Source organism: Euprymna scolopes, chromosome 10 (genome assembly GCF_053919585.1).
Source record: "Euprymna scolopes isolate OS-2025 chromosome 10, ASM5391958v1, whole genome shotgun sequence".
Classification (NCBI taxonomy): domain Eukaryota; kingdom Metazoa; phylum Mollusca; class Cephalopoda; order Sepiida; family Sepiolidae; genus Euprymna; species Euprymna scolopes.
This window is the reverse complement of record NC_136491.1, coordinates 64,770,278-64,789,517: the sequence shown is the minus strand read 5'-3', so window position 1 is coordinate 64,789,517 and position 19,240 is coordinate 64,770,278. Positions and strand designations below refer to the sequence as shown.

Genomic DNA, 19,240 nt, shown 5'->3' with positions numbered 1-19,240 from the left:
CTTGGAACCGCCAAAAACAACAAACGGAACCAGATGTGTTATCACCAGATTGCACACCAATGTACTTGAGGCCACCATTTCCTGTGGTCCCTACAAAGGCGAAACCGTTCTACTGCCAAGGATCCCCTTAGTTCCATCGGACTCAGTACTTCCATTTAAATTCCGGAGACTCCAATTTCCTGTGAAGGTGTGTTTTGCAATGAGCATAAACAAAAGTCAAGGTCAGACATTTAACACCATTGGCGTAGACTTGACATCAGACTGCTTCAGTCACGGTATGTTCTACGTCTCCATCAGCCGGACAGGAAGTTCAGAAAAACTCTACATTCTGGCTCCAAATCAAAGCAGCAGAAATGTAGTTTACCCTGAGGCTCTTTAGTGAAAAGTTCGAGAAATGGATATGAGGAAAAACTGACATGATCTGATTGTGGTAAGTTTTTAGTATTGAATGTGCAAGATAAAATTTAAGCAAGAGTTGAAAATGACTTCAATGAAAAATTTACTATGTAACATCAAGTAACCTTCCTTTTTGATGAAAATGTTTTGTGAAGTTCCTGATTGAATTTCAGTCACTACAAGAGGTAGTTAAAATGTTAATCACCTTATGCAATCGTTGCTCTTACAACATCAACTTACTGGAAAGGTGCCCACAGATTTTGGTACCCGAGTGCGCAACAAAGCTCCGTGCGAAGCACGGGTATCTTTGCTAGTAAGCAATATTTCAAAATCCAAACAATATATACAATCACCTACTCTTATTGCGTAAATGTTCTGTCATCTATTGCTAGATAGATTCATACTTTTTTTTTTGGGGGGGGGGAGATAAAAAAGAAAGAAAGAAAGAAAGACATACTGATGATGAAGTGTATCTTTGGAATATATTTATAAATATCAAACAAAATATATATCTGTTTATTTTGTAATAATGCATTGTTTTGGCTTCAAATGTATCTATTACATATTTATTTTATGCAAACTCAACCAGCACTTCTGTAAAGGAACATAAACCCTAAAGTGAATTTCAGTTTTCAATTTTAATAACAGAAAAAAATGAAATGATGTTCATGCAAATTTGAAATTTCATGTTTCAAAAAGAAACACGGATATTACTCACCGGGAATATCCAAGCTAGTTTTTTCAGGTAGCTCAGAAGTGTTTGAGTGAGAGAGTAAAAAGCTGCAGCAAATGGCTTGAATGACGGGAGACTCCACAGTAAATGTCTTAAGGACCTGCTTGGCCTCTTGTCTTGTACCCACACTCCAGACGACGGTGTTACCGGATACATACAGCTCCTCCTCCACTGCTCCACATACATCTGTAGATGGCTTGCAGTGCAGTGTCCATTGTTCTTTCGGGCTTTGCTCACTGATTGAGATGTCACAGAAAGATCGCAAGAGTGGCAGCCCATGGTCAGCATGGTGACTTCTCTGTACCTAAGAATAAAAATTTTTATCTGATAACATACAATGTAAACAGTCTGTACCATATGATATTACAAATAGATGCTATGCATAGATTTAACAATTATAGACGTTAGAAACAAAGTTTTTAATTACGAATCTGAAAAACATGCTGCTGTAATGCCAGTAAAAAGATATAAACTGAAATTGTGCATCATTTCTTCATGAGTTGATATAGGCACTTTCAGTCAAGATTCAGAAACAATTAACCTTTTGAATCTTCTTTTATGTATAGTATTCATTCTTGAAAATTATTTTCATTGTCTACATTTGAAACCACAACTCAACAAACCAATGAAATTTTATTCAATAACAGATGCAGGACAAGTTGAGCTGGCAGTTTCCCATTACTCAGCCACATCATAAATTACTCCCTTTCAGCCTGGCCAGTTGATTATATCGGATGTCATAATATAAAGCCATTCCCTTTTCCCCCTGCATTGTATTCCATAAATGTTGGATTCAGAGATCCTTTTCAGGTTAGAACACAGTGGTTAGCCATATTTTAGCCTGGTTATCTTATTGGTTTCTCTAGAAAGGGAATGGTGTCTTTTATCCAGATTCCAAGCCGGCAACTTGCCAAAATATTGGAAATTTCTTTTCAATAGGTCTCTTCCAATTTATTTGAACTGAGTCAATCAGAGAATCTCTCATTGCTATTTTAGACTTAAGCATGTTAGACAAACGAAAAATCTTTTTTCAAACTCAAGTACAGTAGACCAACAAAAAATTTCTTTCAAATTTAAGCATGAAGATTGATAAAAACTTTTTTTGATATAAGATTTTCATTGGCTGCGATTAAGCATTTCTTTTACATATAGTCTAATTTTTGTCAGGTCATTTAATTTGCAATGTTTATATAGTGCATAACACAATACCAGGTTTGAGGAGAAGACATATTCTTTTGGTTTTGAAAAATGGAAGGTCTTGCTGGTAGATGTGATAATTTATAAACCTGTAATGAAACAAGTTCACTGATAACAGACATTGTAGCATCTACAAAATGTTTTTTTTATCAAAGAATATAAAAGAGAACATCAAAAAAGAGAAATCAGATGAAGTGCAGTTGGAAATTCAAATGGTACAAGTTTTAAAAGTACACAGGCATGCAAAACTGAAAACAAACACCATTTAAGCGATGATTTCTAATATGCAATGTACATACAAATGTTGGAAAATTGTGTGCATTTTAATTTCTATTATGTTCTTTAGATTGCATTACAATTTCATGTGTTAAAAACTGTAAATGCATAAGACATTTTAGGAGGACACAATATTATGTGTGTGTGTGAATGCGTCTCTTAATAATTGTTAATGTTCTTGTTATTTCATCTCATAAACAGCTCAAGTTCAATGGAAGTCACTTTAATAGCAATAAACAACAGACATGATTAAGCAATTAATAGAAAAGTTTGCATAAAAAATGAAATTTATAACTTAACGAAATATACTTTAAAACACTCATCTTGTGCTGTTTTCTGACATTTATTTGAAATCTAGCAGAGAAACCTGACGTCGCTTAGGATTGAATGAGAGTCAATGTATAGTCGACATTTCCAATACTATTATTGTCATCGAAATCGTTGAAATTGCTCATTCTACAATCAAATCGATTGATTGACTGCTATGGCCAGACTCACTGCAGTGACTTAGTCCATAATAGATTGTAATCCGCATTGCAGTATAGAGAACCTTTTGTTAATTTTATATCATAAAATATGCTTAAATATATTTTAATTCATGCAGATTTCGTATTTATTATTACAAAGCCAATTCTCTATTGAATATTATATTGTACCTAATATATAATAGTGATTTCAAAAGTTTGTAAGAGTACTCGTTGATGGGCAGAAAGCAGAAGCTTACAATATTAATGCTGCCATCCCTCACGGGTCCTTCCTGGGCCCAACTATCTTCCTTATCTTTATCAATAATTTCCCAAATCACATTCTAAGTTCATTTGTAGACATTTATGCAGATGGCACTACCATCTATGGCAACACATCAGAAAAGATCAAGATCTGATTCTCTCTCCTCTGATCTTGAAAATGTGCTGCAATGGGGAAAAAGGTAGCTGTTTAATTTTAGTGCATCTAAAGGCAAGCTTCTCTCTTTCCATTATCAATGCTCTGATCCCCCCCATCTGGCACCAATTGAAATGAATGGCTGTAGTCTTTGATAAATTTCTGGGTCTGACCTTTACTCCTGATCTGAAATAGAACACACATGAAATCCGTTGCCAAGGTCGTTGAAAAAAATAGTTGGATCATTCTATCGCTCCAGTAAATATTTCACTTCCAATGCAATCCATTACCTTATACAATAGCCAAGTACGTCATAGGATGGAGCATTGTTAACACATCTGAGCAGAAGCTGTCTGAAGCAACCTATCCGGCCTTGACAGAGTTCAAAACCAACTTTGTAACCTAGTATGTGATGCCTTTTTCTCTTTCCTGCAACATCATCTCTCACAGAAGAGACATTGCAAGCCTGTCTCTTGTCTAAGCTCTAATCCTTGCTAAACTTTCACAAAAAGAAAACTCATTTAGCTAAAACCACTATTAATAATTTCCGCCACTATCTGTGCCTAAACCTAAACATGAATTCCATGAACAAAGCTTCTTTCCTAGAATTGACCGCTTGTGGAACTTGTTGTACTGACCTGCTTTCCAGCTGACTGGTCGTCTTCAAGTCCAATGTAAATAAGTTCTTGTTGAACCGTCTCCTTAAATAAATCATACAAAATTTCTAAAACTAATGATTACTAGGCTATTGCCCCAATGACTACTGTACACTCATTAATCCTTATCCTCAAGTCGCTCTGTTGATGATTAGTTTGTAATAAAAAAAAAAAAAATTAAAATTGAATGTTTTTAATAGAAACCATTAGTTTTTTATTTTTTGTACTCAATCTTTCAAGGAAACATCCATCTGGATAAAATTAACTGCAATTTTGTTTCAATCCAGTGATCCTCATCAGAGGTGCATTAGCAGTATCAGAATTTTTGTAGGAATTTTTGACACCCCTAACACGAAACTGCGAATACAATATAAAAATCTCGTAATTTCTCTGTTAAAAGTGGGTTATTTATTTTCTTTATGGATTATACTTCCAAAATAAACTATTACAGTTGTTTTAAAAGTAATAGAAATATTTTTTTTTTTTTTTAGCAAGTGTCACCGATTTTGAAATGTCTATTAAAAAGTAAATAATTAATTTATGTCGGGGAGTTTTATATATCACAAATTGAAGAGAAAAGGTCAATAAATAATATATTCAAATTTAAAAAAAAAAAAAAATCGCTTTTTTAGAAATTTACCTGTAAAGTCCGAAGTTTAAAACCTTATTTTATAAGAACACATTGTTTTTTTTTTTGTCTTTTTTTTGTCTTTTTTTTTTTTAATGAAACCTTGGTCCTTGCTCCTTTAATTGAAAAAATAATTAGGGCTTGAATTACATTTTTCGAGGAGTTATAAGCTTGGAAAGACAGGGGGTCGAATAATTCACGCCTCTCATTTTGAAATGTCTATTAAAAAGTAAATAATTAATTATGTCGGGGAGTTTTATATATCACAAATTGAAGAGAAAAGGTCAATAAATAATATATTCAAATTTAAAACAAAAAAAAAAATCGCTTTTTTAGAAATTTACCTGTAAAGTCCGAAGTTTAAAACCTTTTTAAAAAAAAAAACACATTGTTTTTTTTTTAATAAAACCTTGGTCCTTGCTCCTTTAATTGAAAAAAAAAAATTAGGGCTTGAATTACATTTTTCGAGGAGTTATAAGCTTGGAAAGATGGGGTGGAATTATTCACTATTTTCACGACATTTCTAACACTGCTAGAGGTGCATGAATTTTGTTACAGTAAGAAATGTGGATCAGAAGTATTAACAGTAAGGAAATTAATATCTTAACGCCTGCATAAAAAATTAGAGAAAGCCAAACCAAAAAAGGTGATTTTTATAAAGTATGTAAATAAAACATATGATGCTGACTGCTGACAATTTGAAATGTAAACAATTCCAAAGAAATGCTCTATTAATTCTTGTAATAAGAGCTGTCAACTATGAAGCACTGAAGTGTCATGGCATTGCCCAGGAGCAATATAAACTAATAATATAATTGGTGTTGACTATATAAAATAATGACAATCTATAATATAAATCTCACCTGTCTGTTTAAATGTATGTATGTCTGCCTGCCTAAAACTTTCAACAGAGGCGACAGATTTTCACGAGATTGGTATCGTTTTAAAGCTTGGCCTTTTGGACTACAAATATCGAAAAATTGGCTAAAAATATTAATTCCTTCACCCTCAACTGGGCACTTTTCTACAGGGAGGGGGGGGGTCGCTTTTTTTTTTTTTTTCGCCAATATTTTCGAAAGTCATCCCCTATTTTCAATTCACTAGCCTTAATTTAAACCTACATCACTTCCGATTTGGCGATGGCTGCAACAGCAAAGATGTCACATATTTTTTTCACGTTCTTTACCGCCTTTGTGGTATGGGTGTGAGCCTGCCTGCCTACTACCACCATTTTTTTTTTTTTTTTGCTCAACACGCACCTCCAAACACCTGGGCAACGCCGGGCATCGAGGCTAATTTAATATGAAAAAGAAATGATAGAAATAGAAAGTGACCCCAAAATATTTGTTGAAGTAGAAATCCTTTGAGATTGAAACAACAGTTATTGAATGGACATCAATTGTGAACACAAAAATCATAGTTTCACAACTTTCTATTCGTCTTATTTTTATTTTGTTGTTTGCAGTCAGTGAAGTAAACTGAGATTATTATTTGTTTCCAATCGCGAAACCTTCATTTATGAGCACAGGAATTCTAATTTCCATCCATAAATTTGCAATAAAAGAAACAAGTGTTTACACATCTCCAATTCCAAGACACTTCCAGAAGTTTTAACATGTTAGAGTAACACACAATCTATTTGTGTTCATATTTAATTGACAGAACTTTTTATGGCAACTACTGACTGCCAAAATCAAAACCAAGTATTTGTCTTCCATGACACAAATAAATCAATCAAAACCAGTTAAAATTCAAGAAAATCGTTTGTTTTGAATATTTTTTAAAAAATATAAGCATGTCTATATATATTATTCCTTAATTGGAATTTTTATTTTGAGATGATAGTCCGAAATAAAAATAAAATTAACATAAGCATGTCTCTCAGAATATTAGCTGACTTTACAAGAAAATTTTAAAGTACAGGAAGACAATATCGAAGTAATGCGATAAGGATTTATATTAGTAGATATCACCCTTAACTTTCAACCCTAAGCTGAAGAGCCATTGCTAAAAACGGCTAGATATTTTAAAAAGGCCTACTGGGAATCCATCAAAGACCAAATCAGAGACATCCATCGGCTAATAACACTTGTTAAACTGCGTATAAAATTAAGCAACTGAATGAGTCAAAACAGCCACAGCAATTCTATAGCAAGCCCCACTCTCTTCAATGGTTGACCCCCAACATGTGCATCTTTCATTGTTCAAAAACAGAAAGTGTTCTGCCAATGCAGTCACTATAACTCAGATACAAATAGGCAAAAATTTATAGAAGCTAGAAATCATTAAGAATGAAATAGCCAAGAGAAGAAATACGGAAATTACCAAAAGTGCATTAAATCACAGACATTAGGAACTTGCAATTTCTGGAAATTTTATATCACAGTGAATAATGTGTCGGTCAACAATTCTGTTACTATCAAAGAACCATGATATTACATGCACAGCAACAGAGAATAAATGGTAACACTCTTTTTGTTCAACAATTACAAAGAAGCTTTCCAGTCAATAATTGTCATAAATAACATTCTAGCTGATAGTTCAACATTCAAACTCCTCAGCCTAACATTCACATGTAACACGAACAAATACATAAAAACATTCACATGTAACACGAACAAATGCATAAAAAGCATTCACATGTAACACGAACAAATGCATAAGACATTCACATGTAACACGAACAAATGCATAAAAGACATTCACATGTAACACGAACAAATGCATAAAAGACATTCACATGTAACACGAACAAATGCATAAAAGACATTCACATGTAACACGAACAAATGCATAAAAGACATTCACATGTAACACGAACAAATGCATAAAAGACATTCACATGTAACACGAACAAATGCATAAAAAACATTCACATGTAACACGAACAAATGCATAAAAAACATTCACATGTAACACGAACAAATGCATAAGACATTCACATGTAACACGAACAAATGCATAAGACATTCACATGTAACACGAACAAATGCATAAAAGACATTCACATGTAACACGAACAAATGCATAAAAGACATTCACATGTAACACGAACAAATGCATAAAAGACATTCACATGTAACACGAACAAATGCATAAAAGACATTCACATGTAACACGAACAAATGCATAAAAGACATTCACATGTAACACGAACAAATGCATAAAAGACATTCACATGTAACACGAACAAATGCATAAAAGACATTCACATGTAACACGAACAAATGCATAAAAAACATTCACATGTAACACGAACAAATGCATAAAAACATTCACATGTAACACGAACAAATGCATAAAAGACATTCACATGTAACACGAACAAATGCATAAAAGACATTCACATGTAACACGAACAAATGCATAAAACACATTCACATGTAACACGAACAAATGCATAAAAAACATTCACATGTAACATGAACAAATACATATACATAAAAAACATTCACATGTAACACGAACAAATACATAAAACATTCACATGTAACACGAACAAATACATAAAACATTCACATGTAACACGAACAAATGCATAAAACATTCACATGTAACACGAACAAATACATAGAAAACCTTGCCAAGATTATAGTAAAAAAGGTTGGATTCTTCTACGATGCTAACAAATATGCACACCTGACAATATCCTATATCGCTACAAAGCCACCATTCGTTAATACATGGAATAGTGTTGCCACATATGAACCGGTGCAGCAACCACTAGTCTTTCTATTGGACAAGGTTCTAAAATAAAAGTCTCTAATCTAAAAGGCTCAGAATTGTCAACCAAACTTCAAACCCTGTCCCATCCAACGTGCTTGTTTTAAAAGTACTTTAATGGAACATGCTCTGACGAACTTATAGCACTAGTGCCCTCTCAACATAAATGCCCCCCCCCGAATTACAGCAAAATTCCATGGCTTCACTGTAGAGGTCCTCTGATGTTGGAGACCCTTCTACTAATTAGTTTTTTCTTTTAAACTGCTAGACTTTTAATTCCCACCCTGTTTCCTGCTTCTCCAACTGTATTAATATGTAGAAATTTAAATGAAATGTGAACAAACATCTTGTTATTTACTGCCATACTTCGGATGTCGTTGTAGACATGGCCACTAATTCACAGTAGACCCTCACGTTTCAGTGGCAATGTGTCTTGTTTGGGCCGAGTAAGTATTTTAAAAAAATTTTTCAACTAAAAACTAGATATAAAAAAAAACTAGATATATATACTAGCTTTGACAAGCGTCCATTATAAGGAAAATATTAAAATTATGTTTATTCTTCAGATCACTTCCCATTTTGTTACAAGCTCAAGAAGTGGCTACAATTTCAGATGTCAAAGAGACACATTTCCAGGATGAAAAAATTTAAAATTTAACAATAGAATAATTCTTATTCAATTTATTTAGGAGAAACTATAAAACTGAATGTGGATGGAGATTGGAAACCGGAATGAAGGGTCAAATTATGAATTATAAACGAGATATGAACAACAACAGTCACTATCTTTGAAAAAAGCTTTCCAAACTCAAATCTTTTTACAAGGAGTGAAATGCAATTTGTGTACATGGGCAAGTTTCAATTTTTCCTAAATAGCTAGATCTTTGATTAAATTAAAATATGTCTGCATGTACAAATTATTAAAGAAAAACTGAAAAACTAAAAGCAGAAAAATTTGCATAGTTTCTAATATTTTGTTCAGTAATGTGCTTTGTACCCTGAAAGAGGGGGGGGGGCTACACAAAAAAGAAAAAGAAAAAGAATTTGATCTAGAAAGAATGATAGTCATGTGACATAAAAATTATGTAATAGTAGTAGTATTAGTCACATTCTTTCATCCACACATTGTGTTCTGCCTTTAGATTTCAGCTTGTCAAGTCTCATGTGACTGACAGAGGGATCTCACATAGAAACTTGCAAATTACAGATTAATCATGTTTTTGCCTTTATCATCTGTTTAAATAACAAAGCACAAAAGATTGAATAGAACAGAATGTAAAAAAAAAAAAAAAATGAAGCTCAGAAAATGAAAATATTTCTCAACCATGTGACAACACACAAGATTAAAAAGAAAAAGTGAAAGAAAACATACAACTAAATATACAGAATGTGAGACGATTTTGATACAAAAAAATCATATCTTGGCCAATAATTGATGTATTTTCAAAATTCAAAGAAAATCTCTTAGAGGATCTTTTGTTGAACACAGGTCATTTCAGAACATGGAGCATATGACCTTCAGTGTCCTTTGAAAGACATCTGAACACCAGCTTAATCTTGGTAATCAGTTCATCCTTAGTATTGCAGGTGGTACAGTTGGAGAGTTAAATCAACAAGAGGGTAAACATGATCAACACAGATTTTTTTTTTTCTTACAAATCTGCAACCTTTACAAATTTTGTGGTATGAATTGAATGATACCAGTTCTAACTGAACACATGCTCCGGCACAATCCCAAACAATTTTGCCCTTGCAACCTAAAATGATCCTGAACACCTCCGTCGAAATGACCCAATATGATCCCGAACAACTCAGTTGAAACGACTTGATACAATCTCGAACAACTCCGTAGCTTTGAACCTGAACAATTCCATCAAAATGACACATGATCCTGAACAACTCCGTCAAAACCACTACACATGATCCTAAATGACTTTGTTAAAATACCTCAACACGACATGCTACCAGAGCAACTGCAGCAGTTACCTTCTGAATAATTCTAGTATTGGCTTTTTATAGCCATGGGCTGAACTCATTTTCACCGTAAGTAGGGTCGACTAACACATTGACACACAATTCTTGAGCACTTCTGCATTTGGACCATGTGAAACATATTCATCCATCTCTACAATCCATGATGGAAAAGGAATATAACAAATTATCGTTCCTAGTTGTGCATCGTCATCTGTATACTAAAAACCAATTTTCACTGGACAGTACCTAAACTTCAACTTCCACCATCCATAAAAAAGGAATCGTCCATTGCCTACAACACCAAGCAAAAGCAATATGCAATAACAATGCATATCAAGAGGAGATCAACAGTTTAAGAGAAACCCTTAACCGAAACAACTATCCAGAGAGCATGACAATCAGCCTGAGAAACACCAAAAACACCACTTAAAATCACATACATGACTGGCCTGTCTGAAATAAGTCAAAGAATATGTAATTCATGACATCAGGACAGTATCTGATTCAACTCTCTGGAAACATCTTGTACAAGTCAAGCTTTCAATGGAAAGAATCATGACTAAGAATTATGTGTATGAGATCTCATGTAAATGTGGAAAACTATACAAACACAAGATATGTCATCAGCTAACAAGTATGGTTAGAAGAACATCGAAAAGCTGTAGTACATGAAGAGATTGAAGAGTCGAGTATGCCAGATCACATATAGAGGGGAAAGGAAAACCATCCGTCTTTATGAGACGAAGTAAAAATTATAGACAGAAAAGAACAGTAGAGAGTAAAACAACTGAAAAAAGCAACGCATATGCTTGGTGACACTCAACAATGAAGCAGACCTAGTATAGAATTTAACACCATATGGGATCCATTAATTATAAATAATAGATAATGTATAGATCGTAAAAAAAATAGGTAGTAGAAAATATAGAAACAGCTATATGTAGTAATAAATAGTGATATTTACATCTTTAAACAAAAATAGGTATAAGACTCCTAAAATTTGTACTAGAATTGTCCGAAAGTACTTTGTGAAACTCAGTTGTAAAAGTTATATTCCTGAGGATTGAAGGTTCTATCTCTGTGGATTAAATAAAGGGTTCTGTTCAAAATTCTGTGCAGATTCCAGAGTTCAACAAGATACACCTGAAGTAGGTCAGAGTTTATATCCACTGAAACGTTGTGCAAATAACGCTAAAGAACAGTAGTCTGAAGAATCCAAATAATCAACCCTCATCTCAAAAATTCAGAATCGTGGTCCCAACGAGTCGTATTACTTTTCTGACAAAAATGTAATGTAAATAAAAATTGACAACACTCCTTTTCACTGACATTAATTACATATAAACTCAATCTATAAAAGCTTTCAGTGATATTTCAGTTAAAATTTATGTAATTATGATTTGAAAGTGTTAGTGCTTATTTTGGATGTGTAAATGTTCAGACATTTTACATTCATATAAGAAAAAACATGCAGCACAACATGTACACTAAAAATAAAACTAGACACAAAAACAAAATGGCCATCTGTTACAAAAAATTTAATATAATGGATAAGGTTTCTTTATTTTATTGACATTCTGAAGATGCCAAACATAAATCAATTTCATGTATGTTTTTTTTAATCTTAAATACTCATAAATTTCAAAAGTTAAAGGATTAATAAGATTATACCAGCTGTAGAAAGTGTCTACTTTTAACTCGACTGTGGAGTCGGTACTGCAAACACTTCAATTCCAACTTCTAAAATTTACAAAAACATGGTTTAATATAAGAAATCTTTTCGTCTACTAATTTGTATTTGATATAAAATTAAGTTGATTGGATTTTAAAAGTTAGATCTAAATAGCCTAGTTTGTACTGCCTTCACAAGAAACAAAACTACTCCAACTTTTAAACACATACAAAATCAAAGTAAAAATCTATAACACATATGTCCTTCCTGTAGTCTTATGCAGACTTTAATGTATCAACTGTAAAATATGTCATCAAATAGAAACTTTTCAAAGTCACATCATGCTGTACTTCATCTACCTGATCAGCTTGGTATTGGTGAATTCCATGGAAAGTGGTCCAAAATTGGAAAATTTTAAATCCAATATTTTCCAACATTATTGTTTTTTTCTGAAAGACAACACCCTAAACTACAAAAATTTTTTTTAAATTCCAATTCTGATCTTGTCTGTGTTGTCTATGCTGGGGTTATAAACATTGGCTATTTATTAAAGTCGAAAAATGAAAGAATTGCTTATTTTTCAAGCATTTAATTTTACTAATAAATAATATAGTAGTATGTTTAATTATATTTTTTATGATTGATACATGTATACATTTCAAAATAATTGACGCTCTGAGCTTCTGTTGTTAATCATTTTTACATTAAATTTTCATAAAGTTAGCCCTGTGTCAATGTAACACACATGATGCTTAATTAACATCTTTTTTCTAATTCTTTAATAAAACCCCTAAGGAAAAAATCCTTTCTGAGTATAAGCTAGTATATTACCGCAAACAAAATAATAGCAAAATAAAAAAAAATAAAAAAAAATAGCTATTTTTTCTTCTTGAAAGAACACTTTGAATTTGTGTGACGCCACGTGTTACATGCTAAAGTCATGTGTGTTACATGTCAAAATATCACTTAAAAATTTTCAATAATCAATGTATTTCAACATAATAAATAACATACTCATACAATGCTATAAAATAGATTTATTTATTGAAAAATTTCAAGTTGAAAATGATAAAGAACATCCTGATTTCTTCCAATATCTACCATTCCTACTGGAACTGGTGGACTCAGTTTTCCGATTACGTTCTCGGGCCGGTATGCAATTATATCAGCTTTATCTGGCCAGTACCATTTTCCTTTTCTGGAATACTTCATTACTGATACTTCTATATCAGTATCTACAATTGACAAAACTTTGCCAGGAAATTTTTTACCATCATAGGAGACTAAGGCACAATCAGTTTTCCCTTCTATCTACATCCTCGTCTTCATATACAATAGTTGATGATGGAGCCTTACTTAAATTGGTCTTAAAGATTTCTAGAGTCAAACCATCACAACAACTAATAACATACATCTTACTGATGCCTGAGGCATCTTTAACATTTTCCCAGGGATTTTTTTCTTTTATCATCTCTGAAATTTTTTCTTCACTTATATGAACAACAGTTCCTTCCTTCATATCATCTTTTGCTATTTTTATCCGCATACGGAAAAAAATGAACTAAATTTATTTAAGTTAAAGAAAAATTAAAGATGCTTTAACGACCCCCCCCCCTCTGCTGTTTTAGTTACTCATTGTTTACTTTTTTTTTTTTCACTTACACTAGCGAGGGGTACCCGCCATTGCCTGGGTGTTTGGAGGTGTGTGTGGAAACTCAGGGGGTGGGGGGGAGAGGTTAAAAAAAAAAAAAAAGTAAGTATGAGGATCAAACCCGAACCGTTGAGGCAAAGTTGTAAATTAAAGTGTGAAAAAAAAAAAAAAAAAAACGTGCGACGTTAACCCCTCCGCGACATGCTAACGGAAACACGTTTGAATTTATTTAATTACTTGGATTTAGCAGGTGCTCGTTTTAAATGAGGTCAAGTTTGACTGTGGGATAGTATTCATTTACTGCTGAACGCTTTTTTTTCCCCCCAAGATGTTATAGGAAAAAGACTAACCCACATGCGGCAAGCGACAAATATTGAATATTTATCTTCCCGAAATCGAGCAAATTAAATAGACAGGCAAGCTTCGTTGTTAACTGTGAGATATTACGATTTATATGTGATATAAAAAGTTTTAAAAAGTTGTGAACCGACCGACCGCTTCTTTGAAAGAAGCCTTTTGTAGACACACAGAAAAAGCGAACACACATACATACATTTTCGCTTTTATATTTATAGATAATTTTTCTTTAACTTAAATAAATTTAGTTAATTTTCTTTCATTTTCTTTGTGCGCGTGTTTATAATGGAAATAAACGAAATTACAATTAAAATAAACATGCACATGAAAAAGTTGTGTATCACTTGTCCTCCAAAAAAAAAAAAAATGAAACATTTATCTTATTAAAAAATAAAATAAGCACGCACGAAAAAAATGAAAGAAAATAAAAATGTATTTAAATTAAAGAAAAATTATTCAAGTAAGATAAAATGAAATAATGAAAAAAAAAACGGTGGCGTCTTTACACAAAACATGCGTTTATGCTGGGTCCAGTCATGCTGTCTCACTTTTTTTTTTTTAGCTTAGACAATTAAAATGAAAATATTGAAAAGTTGAGAAAATAATTTTCTTTATCAACCGTATCGAAAACAAAGCTGGACATGTTCGATTTTTTACACTAAGTCACCAAACTGGGTTCAGACAGTTAAAAAAAAAAAAAAAAAAAAAAAAAAACTACCTGATATATTTTTATGATTATATATATATATATATATATATATATATATATATATATATGCAAAATCCGATCCTGCATTTTGCTAATTCCTGCCCTCTGATGAGAAGTAGAGTATTTCTTCGAAACTCCGCGGATTAAGGACTATCCACTTATCTTGTGCTTCCTTTTTTAAAATTAAATATTTTTTTTAACTCTTTTTCAAGATGTCTTTTAACATGTTTTATTAATCATTTGTTCATATTAAGCTCTATTTCCTTTTCGGTTTTATTGAGCTTTTACATCTGGCTGAGTTTATTTTACTTGTAAATATTAACTCTTTAATATTTATAATATATTTTAAGTTTACCATTTTGATTACCTTGGTAAACTTATTGTAATTTTTATTTTTATTTTATATATATATATATATATATATATATATATATGAAAAAAAAAAAAAAAGTTTTACACTAACTTGCATAGGTTTGAAATATTTTCAATGAAAATTTTCTAGGGACAGTGCTATCCAAAAAAATTACCAATTTTCTCAGGACAAAATTTAACTACTTTCCGACTTCACGGAGCTTTGGAAATGAGTGAAATTTTGCACGGGTACCACACGTGACGCTAAGGTGTAACACACGTGACAACAAATTCCTTAATTTTCAGGGTGTCAATGAATAAAAATTTATCGAACAACTATTGTAATAATTAGAATACTCCCTAAAAATGTAGAAAAGCCTGTTTTTATAAAAAAAATAAAGGCACAATTCGCAGAGTTTATACGTTGTTTACAAATTTTTCAAATATCCTTTCCGTCTGAATGTAATGCACGTGACGCTAGAAACAAGACTATTCTAAAAATATAGTCATAAGTATGGGGATTTTTTTTATGTACTACATAAAAGAGTAATCGAATACATAAGCCAAAAAGAAAAGAGTAAAATATCATAAGGAAGATTTTAAATAAATTTTATTGCTGAAAATCTGTCTGAACTGTAACACACGTGACATGGAATGGCCCTGTTATAGAATTGCAAAAACTTGGCATCACATCAATGTCCTTTGTGAGCCAATGTAAAGTTTTGAGATTATTTCACCACATTCAGCATTCCAGAGTAGGCATAATACAAGGAGCTGGTTGAAAAGTAGACAAAAGAAAGTGTCATGACAAACATGAAACAAGCGAACGCTTTGGACCAAGATCCTAAAGTTTGGAGGATACTTGGCCATCTTAGTGCATATTTTGAAGCTAATGAAGAAAACATTTAATAATAAATGATAGCTTATGTTTTACAATATCAATATTTCATTCAGAATAGCCATTTTCTTGTTTTTTACCATTCATCAATGTTGTTGAAAAGAAAGGGGCATTCAATAAGTAATGTTTCTCGCCTACTTTATAGCAGGAGAGCAACAAAACTTGACACAGTTATTAACCTTTCTCTACATAGCAATCACCCAGAATTATGCAATTTTCCCATCATTCATTGCAACTCTGCAGATTCTTTTTGTAGAATATCTCAGGTTGGTCTTCCAATCACAACGTGGTTTCGAAAAACAAGGCTAAGTAGAGGGGATGGGGGAGGATTTCATAGCTACTTCTTATCTGGTAACATATGTTGTGGACCAGAGCATTCTTGCAGGAAGATATCTTAGGTGATTTGTCCCACCTCTTGATTATGATAAATTTCCTCAAAAGTAGAACATAATAATTATAATCCTGTAATTATGGGACTCTTTGCTAGGAAATCTGTCATCACTACTCCAGCCTTGTCCCAGAAAACTGTGAGCCCAAATGGTTCTACTGCATTGATTGGGCTTTGGTCTCTGGATCATAGTGATAGATCCAGGTTTCATCCTGTGTAATCAGTCTTTTAAAAATCTTTGATTCATCTTCTTGGCACCTCTCCCAATTCATTCTCAAGCACTCAATGCGCTTTCACTTCTCAGCAATCTGGGGATCCATATGTCAGACATATTATGTATAAGCAAATAGGTACGATTGTTTCCACAGACCCTCAACTAATTTTTTACTATTTGGTGAATGCATTGATCTTCCAAAATGGTAGACTTAACTTGACTGGCAGATGTATCCTCAATGGCAAAAAGGGAGAGGCGACCAGATCTAGGATCTGTTTTCACAGATTTCCAGCCATGTTTGAATTTATGATTCCAGCATTTTACAAGGACATCATTACCATCCATTTCTTTCATTTCATCAAAAGTCTCTTGTGGTATACACCCTTTCAAATACAAAAAACAGACGACTATATGACACTCAACACACTCCATTTCACACCTGACTCAGTTTAAACACCTATAAATCAGAAATGACAATTAGTTCAGAGTTGTAATTTGCTACAAAACCCATAGAGATAGAAATCATTGCACATGCAAAATTTCAACTAAATGAGAAGTGGGCTAGAGGTATTACTTATTGAATGACTCTTGTATTTCACTTCAGTTTCTTTTAAAAACTAAAATGATAAGACAATGCTGGCTAGGTACAACTAGTATATACGTGTGTGTATGTTTCATCATGATTGGACATATAGACATTTTGTCTAATTGTTTAACAAAAAAGCATGGGCAGCAATTTCAGTCACAGTAAATTTGATTAAAACTTGGTTCACTATTGACGAAAAAGATCATAGCTTACGAACACACATTTTTTGAAGTGAAAATATAAAACATTTATGATCTAAGTATACAAATGATTCTGTGCTTGTTTCAACTTGTTCAAATATTTATGGGGTAGTATTATTTCAGCAAATAAAAATCTGGTACAATTACTATGAGAAATCTTTAAAAAAAAAAATCAAACATGCCAAGTATGAATTTAATTTAATCAGGTGAAAAAGATTGACAATTATTTTTAACCAGCTTCATTTTATTGAGAAAAAGATTTTAATCATTTTTGTTGAATTTATAAGATACAGCGAAACCTCTAAATACAAAATTGTTTCCAACTTGGCTTTTGTATCTTAAAATTTTCATACCTTGAAAAGCATTTTACACGTAAATCACCTAATCCATTCCAAGCCCTAATAGTACCTAACTTAACCCATAACTCTGTAAATGAAGTCTATGTTAAAAAAAAAAAAATGCAATAACAGATTTTATTTTTTTTAGTATGGAAATGTGGAACTAACTTAGATGATGTTGAATCATTTCTCCTAGTAAACACCCCGGACATCTTAGCATTAAATGAAACTAACCTACACTTCTCCATTCCCTCTAATCACTTTAACATGCCTGGTTAACTCCCACTCTACTGTAAGGACTCAGACAGACATATGCACGGGCTTGGAGTCTATATTCGAAACACCCTCCCCCTGACTAGAGAAATAAAACTAGAATCAAACGACCAGACCTTTATGTGCTTCAGACTAAACATGCAACATAATATTAGCTACTTGTATTTTCTCTACCGCTCTTCCTCAACCCAGGACTGTACCCTAATAAACAAAGTCTCTACAGCATAGATATAGCACTCTCCCTCGATACTAGTGCACAAGTACATGTATTTGATGACTTCAATGTCCACCACAATAACTGGCTTGGATTCTTTACTTACAGACGTAGCTGGTAGCATAACACATAGCTTCTCTATGTCTCATTCCTTATCACAGACGGTTACATTTTCGACACGTTTCCCAGACCAGCAAGATCAATATGCCTCACTTCTAGATCTATTTCTGACCACTCGGGAATGCTGATCACGCTGTGATAATGGTAGAAATTGCCTTAATTCTCAACCCAAAACTGAAGACCCCCTGCTCAAAACAACATATTACAAAAAGGCTAACTATGAAGCCATTAGGGATCTCAGAGATGCTCCATGGGGAAATATCTTTTCTCTTCCAGCTGAACAGTGCGCAAATGAGACCACTGAATGGTTCAAAACTGCAATTGAAGCACATGTTCCCACACTAAAATTCTATAGCAAGCCCCACTCTCCCCAATGGTTTACTTCTACTTGTGCAGCTGCCATTGCTCAAAGGCAGCATACGTACCGCAGATTCAACCGACATAAGTCTAATCAAATAGACAGAAGTATATAGAAGCTAGAAGTAGTTGTAAGAGAGAAATAGCGACATCTAAGACAGAATACACTGAAACCACCAGAAAATACATCGAAACAGAAATTAGGAACCCGTGATTTTAGGAAACTCTATAACAGTGTAGTAAATAATGGGCAGTCAACGATTCCCCCACTATCAAACAATCATGAGGTTTGCATGGCAACAGAGAAGGCTAACCTGCTTGTCAGTTTTTTATTTTTTTATTTTATTTTTTTTACAGTGATCACCACTTATCAAGGCTTGGAAGCCACTCAGGGATAAGGGTTATTGCAAGTACATTACGTTAGTGTGGAGATTTGATGAAGTGTTT

The 19,240-nt window shown here is 32.9% G+C and overlaps 1 protein-coding gene across 1 annotated transcript in view; it reads right to left on the bottom strand.

The window, feature by feature from the left end:
• Nucleotides 1-19,240, bottom strand: part of LOC145286024 (anaphase-promoting complex subunit 1-like) — a 103,611-nt gene that overhangs the window by 14,807 nt on the left and 69,564 nt on the right. Inside the window, exon 2 of the mRNA XM_080134643.1 lies at nucleotides 1,115-1,433. Within this exon, the coding sequence (XP_079990769.1) occupies nucleotides 1,115-1,433 (319 nt within the window). The remainder of the gene's footprint in view (nucleotides 1-1,114; nucleotides 1,434-19,240) is intronic.